The sequence below is a fragment of the Natator depressus genome, chromosome 4 (genome assembly GCF_965152275.1).
Source record: "Natator depressus isolate rNatDep1 chromosome 4, rNatDep2.hap1, whole genome shotgun sequence".
NCBI lineage: Eukaryota > Metazoa > Chordata > Testudines > Cheloniidae > Natator > Natator depressus.
Window position 1 is genome coordinate 122301095 of NC_134237.1, and position 13035 is coordinate 122314129.

General features: G+C 38.2%; 1 protein-coding gene across 1 annotated transcript in view; it reads left to right on the forward strand.

The window, feature by feature from the left end:
- The window catches only part of POLN (DNA polymerase nu), a 204122-nt gene that overhangs the window by 13236 nt on the left and 177851 nt on the right, over nt 1–13035 (forward strand). Inside the window, exon 3 of the mRNA XM_074952070.1 lies at nt 1682–1828. Coding sequence (XP_074808171.1) covers nt 1687–1828 — 142 coding nt within the window. The 5' untranslated portion in view covers nt 1682–1686. The remainder of the gene's footprint in view (nt 1–1681; nt 1829–13035) is intronic.

Here is a 13035-nt window from a genome sequence, read left to right on the forward strand (position 1 = left end):
CCCTTTATTAAAAAGAAAAAACACAATATGTGCATTTATATCCTTAATATTCAGTGATTTAAATCCACAAACATAAGAACGTTTCAGGTTAAGGGTGGGATTTGGTTGTGAAATGCATAACATTTCTATATATTCTGATCCATGGTATATTGTACCTTTTTGCCTGCCAAATTCTAAATCTAATCTAGGTTTGCCACCTGAGGTAAGACTGACCCCTCCCACAAGAGAAAAAGTTAGTTTACATTTAAAAAACCTCTTCCTCTAGGGAGAAGCTACAGACCTAAGGAACAATCTCTTGACTGTTGTTTTTCTATCCAAGGTAGGAAAAGAGGCTTGGTCATGACTATATGACCATTCTTGACTTGAGACATATACTGGACAGAGATGACCATAGGCATTGCAAATCTTTCTCCTGAGCTAAGATGAGTGGTTCCCTTTAAAGAGGGAGAAAATACTGTCTGATAGAATTTGATTTGGAAATGTACTAGTCATGTGAAGGGAGCCAAGAGTGGCCAGTGAATAGTCAAGACCTCTGTATGGGAATAAGTTATTTAACCACTACTGAACTTCCAGTTGTATCCACCAACACTATGGAGTTTGAACCCCAGTTGAGAGCTTGAACCCCTAGAAATACTGTAAGGCATGCTATGTAAATATTTGTAGTATCTTGTAAATGGTTCAAAATGTTACCCCTATTGTCTGAATCTCCATGTATAATTTACACTGATAGTCTTTTCTCTACTGACATGAACGATTTTGCTTCTCATGCTCTCCAGTGGCCCATGTGATTACATTCTGTACTTATGTTGCATCTAGATATTATAGAATGTGATTAAATGCAGGCCAATTGAAATATAAGATCCCAGACCAGTAGTAATATATGTGGAGGTTTAAACATCAGAGAACAATTGAAAATGCTGAACTTTGTGTCTAAATAATCGGCTCTTCTTTCCATCTTTTAATGATGTTTCAGCCTTCTGAGGTTTTTTTGCTTTTAGCCTTAAGACTTGAAAACTGTTTAGAGGTGTTTGCTTTGCTGTAAGGATAGAAAGTAATGAATATCTGCATGCATTAATTTTAGATCTTCATTAGAAAACAAAGACACACATGACATTGTTTTGGAGTTCTTGTCAGACTGATTCTTAAAGGCACTGTGTGTTGCTGAATACACCTCTTAAAGGCTGTGACTACCTCTTTTTGAAAATCTGTTGGTAGCGTGTATCAAACTGTTTCAGTCATGCTTCAGTGCTTATTTCTCTCAAATTGGCAGCTGCCAGTACTCATAAGAAACTGTTTGACAAACCAATGTGCATACATGGTAGTAAGGGAAAAAAATCAGTTTGTATATTGATATTAAAGTCTCTAGGTCAGTGGTTCTCAACCTATTAACCATTGTGGACCACATATGCAGCTCTCTGTGTTACGTGGGCCGTGTCCACACACACACACACTATTAAAAATATTACCTGTATGGCTCTGAGGATGTTACATGAGCCACAGCTGTGTGCTGATTCAGCTGCAAAAGGTCACAGGTTGAGAACCGCTGCTCTAGGTAGAGGGTGGATATACTAGATATTATGTATGCATTATCCATTCCATTTTCAGCCTTATGTAATAGATGCTAATTATTTCATGATCTTAATGTCTCTTGTATAATACACATGTGATATCTTGTATTCAGGGTTGATGAGAAAAATGGAGAGTTACAAGGAGTACATAGGACATGACCTTTGTAAAGTGCCGCTATCAAATATTGCTCAAAGGATTATGTCAGCAATGCAGTCTGTTCCTTTAGAGGAAGCTCAGAATAGCAGAGAAGGTGAACAGAGTGAGTAACTTGTTCAGTTTTTAACTTTGTACTATATTATGTATTTTTGGAAATGGATCATGAAAATGGAAAGACTTAAGGAAAAATTACCTTTCTTAAACACTCACTTTGGCATCTTGAGGGGTAAAAGTAGAGTTTCAATGGTTTTACATAGAAATATCTCCAACACTAAGGCCTTGTCTAAACTACCCAGTTTTGTCAACAAAAATCAACTTTCATCAACAAACCAGTGGAGGTGTGCACGCTGAAATGCTCCTTCCACTGATGTAACTCCCCTGTTATGCCGACATAATACAACCACCTCATCGAGAGGCATAGAACTCTTTGGGATGTAGTTAGTGATACAGCATTAGTGTGGACACTGCGCTTATGTTGCCGTAATTGGCCTTCAGAGAGTGTCCCACAATGCCCATTCTGACCGCTCTGGTTAGCGCTTTGGAGTCCGCTGCGCTGCAGGTACACAGACATGCACCCCATCTCTGTTTAAAGGCCTGGGAACTTTTGAAATTCCTCTTCCTCTTTGCCCGGTGTGTACTGTTCACACAGCATCTTCCCAGCTGACTATGCCGGCTTTCCACAACAGATGCACTCCTGCTTGGAGTCGCCAGAGCTGTTGGATCTGCTAGGTCTGTGGGGAGAGGAGGCTAAGCAGTCTCGGCTTCACTCAAGCTGTAGGAACTTTGATATCTACGAGCAGATTGCTCATGGCATGCAGGAGAACGGACTTGAAAGGGACACGCAGCAGTGCTGTGCTAAGATCAAGGAGCTGAGGCAGACGTACCAGAAGGCAAGGGAGGTCAACTGTTGCTCTGGTGCATTGCCGAAGACATGCCACTTCAAGGAGCTGCACACTATCCTTGGCTGTGACCCACTGCCAAGAGCACTGTGCAACGGGGTTCTCTGGTGTGATGGCAAGTTAGCAGGGAGTTGGAGCAATCAGATTTTTGAATTGCTCCGCTCCGGCACCAATAGTGACTGCTCCGACTCCGCTCCGTACTCTGACTCAAATTAATTTTTAACTAAATAAAAAAGTGCATACTGTAATTTTGAGAACATTATTTTTACTCACTTTTAAAACAATTTAAATGTCATCAACAATGATACAAACTAGAATCATTCATAATTCATTCTGTAAAAAATTATTGCAGCAATCAAGTAGTCTTTCATAGCCTGCTGCAAATCATTTAAAAAACTTTAAAGCTGAAAACAGTTGCTCTACACAGGTTTGAGTTGTTGGCATGCTCAAAGCAATTCTACAGGCAGCCTGAATGCGGTGTGGGTAGTCTCAAACAGACTTAACTTTTAGCCTACCAATAGACTCCATCGCCTCACAATCTTCCCGAAAAGTTTCTCTTGAAAAATGCTTCATTACCATTATGAATTGCAGAAACTCGCCGGCATCTTTCTTGTTTATCCAATTCCTTTTCGAAGGCATCATCTTCTGAAGAATTGGTGCTTGAATTATCTCCATTTTCCTGTAATGGTTGAAGACATCTCAGGGACTGATGCTTGAACAAGTTCAGAGTGGAGATGGAAGTTTGAGAACAGCCTGCTATTTCTGAAGGATGTGAACTTTCCGAAACTGCAAATTCGATTGACTCCTTTTTGTGTTTCGTTTTCTTCAACCTCTTTTGCAGAGTTCAAATGTAGCAATAGATTTTGGGTTTTGAGTCATTGAGCGGGAGCCCTTCCTTTTGCCTTTTGTATTTCCCTTGAGGTAAAAAGAATCCAATACCGTGGGTCAACATAAACCCCAGCAAGGAAATGAATATTGTTAAAAATATTGTTCGCATTTCTGCATGGAGGATAGAATTCCTTCTGCAATTTGTTCACCATTTTCTTGCAAGAATTTTGACAGTTTTCACTATCCCTTCATTAAAACTCCTGGGATTACATCAATAGCTTGAAGATTCACGGTTGTTTGGTTTGGCTTTGCCAAGAGGTCTCGCAGGTTCTTCACTTCGTCCCATTCAGCTTTTGTTAACTTGAGTTCTCTTGTTCCAGCAGCAGCCTCTTGTTCACAATAAGATTGAAAAACGAAGCCGATCAATCATCGCAAATGTTGAACCCCAGCAAGTTACAGTATCCAATGATTGAGTTACCCCATGTAGATCAAGCAGAACACTTTGAGTACTTGGGGTTCGTAGTTTGACAACGACTTGTCGAATTTTTGCCAGTAATTTCTTCGCATTTTCTCTGTTCAGTCCGTCGAAGAGGTGTGAATACCACCCCTCATTAGTTGGACTTGTGAGTCGTCCTCCTGAAGCCATGTTGGAAATATGAGGCTAGGGTCATTAACCCATTGCGCAGCAACATCCATGTTGAGTTTAATTTCATCCATTCCTTTAGTTCCTTCATCAGGCAAAATAGCTTCCATTCTGTCCACATCCCTGTTCTCAGAGGTAGAAATGGTTTCATTGTCCTCGCTGAAATTTTTGATGGCACACATCATGTTTGCTGCATTGTCAACGCAGATGCTCAGCACTTGCATTTGACCCCAGATTTTTCTAAAATAGCTTTTACTTGACTTTTCACGTATGAAGAATTGTGACGCCCTTCAGTGTCGATTATGTCCAAGATTTTTACCACAGCTTTATCTTTTCCTTCTTTGTAGTATTGAGCATTGATTGCAAGGAAATTTCTGTCTCCACGGGTTGCCTAATCCATTTTCAGGTAGCACAGTTTTTGCTCCAAAGCTTTCTTGAGCTCTTTGCAACCAGACTCAACTGTGTTGACAACTAAATGACAAACCGCATCGTGCCCCGTCGAAACACAAAGCTGCCGACCCATTTCACCTGCAGTTTTTTGGAATCCTTTGTTCTTTAGCCTGAATGTAGTGAGCAGTGTTGAACTCAAGCAAATCATCTCCATCAGCCCTTCATGGAAAGTATTGGCATCCATGGTGATTGTAACCTTTGAGGACTTCAAATATGAGTCAAGTTTTGTTTGCTCAGTTATGCGTTTCTTCTCAGATGAAGCTCCGCAAAAAATCTTTTCTCCAGGAGTTTTCAAAGAGCCAGATGAATGTCATTTAGCCGTGTTAGCTTTCTGTTTTTGCTTCATCTTCCTGGTCCTTTTTTGTAACCAGAGCCGCATAGTTTTCAGGATGGTTACGTTTTACATGCTGCCAAAAGTTGTAACTTTTCGGCACTTGCTTCACTTGTCTTGAAGCTACATGGTTTGAGCTCGCCATTCACTTTTCCACTTTGCATGTTGCCGATTTCTTCTTTGCTTTTCCCAAAAGCTCAAATTTGGGCTTTTTTTCAAATTCAAAAGTAAAGACGTCGTTTAGATCCTTTCCATAAATTGGCTATAAGCCATGGCCAAATCTTCTTATACTGCTACTGCATCCAAATGTTTCTTGTTATGATCTTCAAAAAGCAATGAACAAAAGCATTACATTTGTTTATAATGTACCTGCTCTTGATATCTTAACCACTGAGGTACTTCAAATTTATTTTGGATTTTCTGAACAAACATGATCACATTTTCTTTTTACACAATTATTAAAGTATATTTTAATATTTTAACGTGTTTCTTGCAGTTTACAATACAAGTATTTTTAATATACTTTTTTTATAAATTGCAAGTTTTTCTTTAATATCTCAAACTCTTTAATATAGATATATCAATGAAATTTGGTATGCGCTGTAGCGTTAGTACATGCTGTCGCTGTTCTGCAACATTAATTGTTGGGAAGTAACGAGGCTACACATTACAAGGTTGAAAATAAACTGTAACGGGAAAGTGGATTCAAATTGCAAGCACAGTCCTTTAGTAAAGAGAACAAATTTTCGGAAATATGTTTTTGCTTCATCAGCCTGATTAGATTATACAAGATAGAACCTGTTATTTGCTCTATCTTGTATAATGTTTCCAGCCTGATGAAGGAAAAACGTTTCTGAAAATTTGCTCTCTTTACTAAAAGGACTGCTTGCAATTTGAATCTGCTTTCCCATTAAAGTTTATTTCGAACATTCTATCATACAACATCATTAAAAAAAATTATTTAAACTACAGGCATCGTGAACTGGGGGGGACTGGGCCAATTTTATTTAATATTTTTTAAATCTTCGCCTGTTTAACAGATACAACCATGGAATGTGGTTTAATGCTAAAACATGCATTAAAATGCATAAATACTCTTAATTTATTTTGTATAATTAACCATTTCCGAGAAAACTGTTTAAAAATTTTAAACTGCTTAGATGCTTAGAATGATACAAACAATTTTACTTATTACTTATTTTTAAAATTTATGGTTCCAAAGTTTAAATGTAGTATTAAATAACCAAAAATTATCAACTTATTATGGAACATATTACCGCTTGTAGCCAGGGGCAGTCAACGACAAGCCTTTCAAAGTGTTTTTGAGAGATTAATCATCAATTAACTTTTCATCACCTCCTTGAAGGGACACTAGCTCCCTTAGGAAGAATTTTAGGACATGTGTTCACAAATGTTTTTTCTTAAAATGACCTAAGGATTCACCCCCAAAGTTGTGTTGGACATTTTCCAATCATTCTGGATATATCACAAAAATCACTCCTAATTTATGCAAAAGTTTACTGTATATTTATATGCCTGCTGCACGCGACTTTTTCAGTAAATGTAAAATTACAAACAACGCTACCAAAAGACCGTTGAACAGATGACATATAAAATAAGTCTGCCAGAGTGATATGGGAGCAGGTACAAATGAACAAATGTACCGGAAACGGGAGCCCGTGTGAGAAATGAGCTTAAGTGGTTAATATGTCTTGCAATATTTTAATATATCAATAAACAAAAATATTTTTTTCAATATACCTGTTTGATATCTAAAATGTTGCGTCTTGCGTCACACTTTTCCATAATCGCAGCACTCATCGCGTCTCGTTGATCAACCCTTACAAAAGAAGTATCAACACATACTTATCTAACTAATCTACGCGAGTACGTACTCGCCTAATGTTGGCACGAGGGTGGGAGCAGTCTGCAGTGTTGCCGGATGTCTGATAATTATCAGATTCTTTAAAACGTATCTCCAAAAAACTTGGTAATTTTGTATCTGTACATTAAATCTTGACTTTGCCGAAAGTGAGAATAACTGTGATATATAAAATAGATGTTAATATCAATTGTTATACAAGCTGAAACTTTTGGGCACCTTTAGGACTTCCTTGCTAAATATCATTCATTTTGGATTGAAAGTGAAGGGGGAAAAAAAAAAAGAAAACTGGAGCAGTCAAGATTTTCTGTGCTCCGGCTCTGCTCCAGCTCCGGGCAAAAACCTGCAGCTCCACTGCTCCATGCTCCAGCTCCAGGCTCCGCTCCAAAGCCCTGTAAGCTAGGACCTATTTTTGACTCCAGAGGGGTCTATCCAGCCCCAGTACTCAGGCTCTGGCACACATGAAGCCGGAGAGGCAAGCTCTGGTAAGCACCCATTTTGCTTTCATACTGCACAGTGATTGAGGTCTCACTGTTCCTCGGACGTTCCTGTTAACTGCTGGAAATGGCCCACCTTGATTATCACTACAAAAGGTTTTCTCCCCCCTTCCCGCTCTCCTGCTGGTAATAGCTCATCTTAAGTGATCACTCTCCTTACAGTGTGTATGATAACACCCATTTTTTCATGTTCTGTGTGTATATAAATCTCCTCACTGTATTTTCCACTGAATGCATCCGATGAAGTGAGCTGTAGCTCACGAAAGCTTATGTTCAGATAAATTGGTTAGTCTCTAAGGTGCCACTAGTACTCCTTTTCTTTTTGCTAATATCTAGCCTAATATTTCCCTGGCAGCAGATTAAGCCTGTTATTTCTTGTTTTACCGTTGATGGCCATGGAGAACAATTGGTCACCATTTTCTTTATATCAGCCCTTAACATACTTGAAGACTATTATTAGGTTCCCCCTCAGTCTTCTTTTCTCAAGACTAAACGTACATAGGTTGTTTTTTTAATAAGTCAGATTTTCTAAATCTTTTATAATTTTTGTTGCTCTCTTATGGACCATCTCCAATTTGTCCATGTCTTTCCTAAAGCTTGGTGCCCAGAATTGGATACTCTACTCCAGCTGAGGCCTTACCAATGCTGAGTAGAGCACAACAGTTACCGCCCTTGTCTTAAATACATACATACAAAAGCAGTCAGGTATAGTATATACATGTACTCTTGTTTGTAGGTTGTTGGTCTTGAATTTTTTTTTTAAAATGGAGTTAGTTGGGCACTGTTCTAAAGACCAACCAAACCAATAAAAAGTTCTTACTCAAAGGAACATAAAACATTAGGAACTGTACCACAGTCAAATATACCTAAACATGACACACACGTCATCTAAATATTACATTGCCATGAGGTGGACTGACAGAGAACATATTACTTATTCCAGGCCAACAGCTGGTAGTGAAGATCTGCTTTTTTGACCGCCACGTTTCCAGTTTTTAACTTTTTTTTTTTTTAAAGTATCTTGCCTAAGTAGATTTTCCTTTCCGTAGTCCATTGAGGCAGTAACCCCTGTAATATGTTCAAACATGTCATGCTTGAACCAAACTCTTCCATTTCTTTATTTGCTTCTTGGGCAGGTGACTGACTCATCTGAGAAAAAGAACACCAATGCTTCAGGAATAATTAAAGCAATATGGAAACTTGTGTTTGGAAAAAAATTGTGATTTGTCAGCAGCAATATCTCTTGACCCAAGCTTCAAAAACTTGATGATAAACCATTGGGCTACTTGCTAAATCGTATCTTATGTATGATGCAGTAGTAGCTGGAAGGTTCATTTGTTATCTAAGATGTACTTTCTAATTCTAGAATGGTAGTGATTTGTACCTAAGCATTACATCTCAACAAGAACCTAAACTGTCCTGAGTTAGCCTAATGAAGTCATGCTTTTCATGTTGTTGCTCGTTATAACTTATATATACCTTTCAGTACTCTTAAACTGTCAGAACTATAAAAACATAATTAAGAAAAAGCTACAATAGTAGATTTAGTCATAGCTGTAAATTTATGTAATACAATTTACACAAAGTGGATGACAATCTAAAGATTTCCAGTTTGAGAAACATTAATAAAAATAGTCCCTGGACAAAGGTTGCAGTTCTGACTTGGCCTGTTATTACATCCTGACAACCCCAAACATACCTACCAAATAAAAGTATACAAATACATATGCAACAATATCCATAACACTTTTTAATCAGTCTTGCCCTCCAAGACCCCAGCCCTCCTCTCAAAGGGATAAGCTTGCTGCCTCTATTCTGTTCTCAAGCCCCTACTTCCTTGGAAACGAGGGACTGAGTTCTAGTGTAGGTCCATTTTTCTGTGTGATATTATGTTGCTCTGCTGCTAGATCTTTGTGATCTCTCTTCTCTTCATATTTAAAATGAGAAATTAAAGGTATTACTTTTATAAAAGAAAATGTAGACAATTCACAGAACTCTTTTGTAGGTGGAAAAGAGAAAGTAGATATAAAAACAGTAACTTGTAAACTTGAGGAAAAACAAAAAATAGAGTACCTACTTCTAATTAGAATTGTCCTACTTACCTAAAACTGAATACTTTTAAAAACAAACTTACAGAAAATACAACATTTTTGTGAAACCACTTTCAACCTAGTAAACAAGGTCTTGATTATTCCTATTCTATACTTTTAAAAATAAGTTTACAATTTGTGCTCTATTCTGAGAATTTCCTAGGTTTAAGCCTGTTAATTTGTATGATAGATGGAAAAAGAAGTCAATTCTCAAGAACAGGTAGACTCAAAATGGAGAGGAATCACAATTTTCTGTTTTAACTGTTTTTCCTGACACACACAATTCAACTTCTGAGATAAGCCTTTTAGAAACCCCTCTATGGAGACACTTTTAGACCGTATTTTATTGTAATACATGGAGAATTGAATGTGATTTTGCTAATCTCTTGGAAGTGCCTGTTGGAAAGTTTGTATGTCTCTATTTCATCCAGAAATTATGGGCTTTATGAAGGAATTTACTGAGTGAAATTCTATGGCCTCTGGTATGAGAGTAGATCACAGTTGTCTTTCTTCTAGCCTTTAAAATCTTTGAAAGCGAAGATAGGTTTATATTGCCATCTAGTGTCATTTTTTTCAGACTGCAGGAAAAAATATACAAAACAGAACTAAGGTTGGATATTAAGATACAGGTGAGAGCCACTGAACAGTGCATGGTGAGGAAGGTATAAGTGGGCAAAACTAGAGATTCCCTTGGAATAAAATCTAGAACGTTAATGGATTATTTTTTTTAATTGCATTAAATGAGGTCCTTAGCAGAATTAATGTTTTACAATTTTTTCTCATTTAATATTGTCCACTGATCTTCATCCTATAATGCAACAGTGTAGTATAATTTATTTGATGTTTATTAGCTTTATGTTTTTAGCGTCTGGCCTTACTGAAGGAAAGGTCCCACTTACTACAGTAAGAGTTTTACCTGAATAAATACTTCAGAATTTGGCCAACTTGTTGCTTTTAAATAAATAGTAGAACTTACCTATTGGTTGCCTGTTTCATTGTAATAGCAGTTTGATATTCAAGATATAAATAAATATAATTTGCTTTATAAATACACATACTCTGTATATATTATGGTGGAGCTGTAGTGATACCATAGTTAAGGTTGTGGCAACATTTATATTTTGACAAAACTGTGAAATGGGTATTTTTTCAGAAATGTAAAAGTGTATGTGTGGAGCAGGGAAACGCCATTGAAATTAAAATTCATTGTATTTGAATTTTTATGTTGGTTTGGTGCAGATCAATTTAATACATTTGGATACATTACATGTTGATGTAAAAATGATCAATCGATTTTTTTAATAGGATAAGGACTATTTTGGGTGCCTTTTGTTAAAAATGTACAAGTTCCAAGGGGTCTGAGTTTTGCCTCACACATTACATCTGCTAAGTAGGACAATATTAACTAGAAGTAGGTACTCCTATTTTTTGTTTTGTTTTTTTTTGTTTATGCGTTACTATTTTTTAATTTTGTCTGCATGAAGCAGACATATTAAGCACTCTCAACACTATCATCAGCATGTGACAAGTGTTGTCTGCATTGTAGGACTTCTATATAGTATAATATATAATATTGGTCTATGGGAAAGTTCCCTGAGCTGCAAAATAGGAGACCATGAGGTGAAATCTTCTCTACTGAGGGTGCTTTATATTTCCATTACGTTCACCACCCTTATTACCAAACAAGGCTGTGATCCTAACCCTGGAAGGCAGGTAAGTATGAGCTGCTGCTTCTATACCACCCCCCTGGCCCCCATTGATTCCACTTTTACAAATATGTTAACAGCAAAATTACATAAGGTCATTCTGATATTTGGGAATGTAGAACCCAGTTCTGTAATGTGGTAGATCCAAACCGTACCCACTTAATCCCCTTTTATATGCTTTGGTTATCTCCTCAAAATCCATTATAGTGGGACTAGAATCCAGGATTCCTCATCTCTGGTTTTCTACAGCTGTCTAGCAAAGAGTGGTGTAATCCAATGGGAAATTGCCAAGTTGTCCACCCCGGCCTTACTGTCTGGTCCATAGAAAGGCTAGCTCAAGTCTTAAGGGTCTCGGGATTCTACAGGGCCAGGTTTCAAACCCTTGCTGATGATCCATGTTGGGGGAAGCTGCTGTGAATGTATGTGATACTAGAGGGTTGCACGTTTCATTGTTTCTGTAGCCCAAGCTCATTGTGCAGACCAGGAATGTAAGTTACATACCTCCATGTGCCATCCCCACTCTGGCTCATGCAGGCTGAGGTCTGTGTATTGTTTAACTCTTTAAGTGCAAATGGCATTTGAGAGGAAAAAACATGCAGTGAGAATCTGTGGAATGTATGGCTAGATTAGAGCCTATAGCCATTTACAGTGTACTGCCACAGAACTTAAATTCAATTGTCATTTAAGCTGCTCGTCTTTTTCTTATATATTATATATATAATCTGTTAGTTATTGAACCCAGGGTCAAACATAATTCCTCAAATGTTTGGGCCTATGCTGTGATAAATCATAAAATTCAAAAACATAACATAATACACCTACTACATATGACATAAAGATAAGTGGTGAATTTAAATTAAGTACCTCCAAACAGCCATAAGAAGGAGTGTTGAATAACCCAAATATCTAAAGCAGGAGTATTTTCAGTTCATCTTGCACTCACCCCACCTCATGCCAGGGGTTGTGCATCTCCCCTCCACCTCTCCTCCCATGCCAGAGTCTCTATGTGTCTCCAAAGTAAATTTAGTCTCCCACTGGATTGGAAGGGATGGGCAGATAGCTGGTGCCCTCCCCCACATGGAATAGGCTTTGGGGAAGCAAAGTACTAAGAGGGAGGAAGGAATAAAACCTCTTTCATTCTCCTCTCCCTCTGGCTCCCCCTGATATTTCTTTTCTTTCTGTCTGGGAGATAAATCTTACAGGATATCAACATTTTAAACTCTATTGGGATATGGGCAGAGCTGAGATGGAGGTTGGGGATAGTGTTGGGATGGAAGGTCAGTTACTGAGCTGGTTAAAACAGCTAAGTGAGCTAAGCAGATGCAAAGGGGCTCTGTGTCCCTCATTTCCACTTTCCTGTTTGCTGATTCTCTCTGGTCCCAAAAAATCAATAGGGTTCTGCCCAGAACTTTCCTTGAAATTTTGGAATCTATCAAATATGGTGCTCCAAAGTTATTGGGTTACTTACAGACAAACTGAGAAATTCTATCGAGTTGAGTATAGGGCCTTGTTCACTCTGCCAATTTTTTGAAACAATTTAATTCAGCAAACTGGAAAAAAAAAAATTCCAGCATGTGGAATGGTGCTGATCCCCACATGGGTCATTAGCAGGGTTGGGATATTTAGATACACGGCACAGACCTCTATCACTTGAGCTAACTGGTAGCTGGTAACGGTAGTAAGTTGTTATCCTCTGGGCCAGCAGCTAAAAGGGGCTGGCGTGCACTTTGCCAATGGGTTTCATGTCTATTTGCTAGACAGCAGAAAAATGCTGAGACTTTGGAATACCAGTTTCAGTTCCAGGTTCTGGAGGGAGATGTTCTCTAGAAGCTATATACCCTTCTGTCCCTGTTCACCCTTTAGGCTTGTCCCTGTCCCCCTTCTGCTCCTGTTCTGTTGGTGTCTATCCTTGTTCTCCTTGGTTCCTATCTTCCTATCAACTACCCTGGCTCCTGTCCCTGTTTCCCCTCTGTTCTAACCTCTC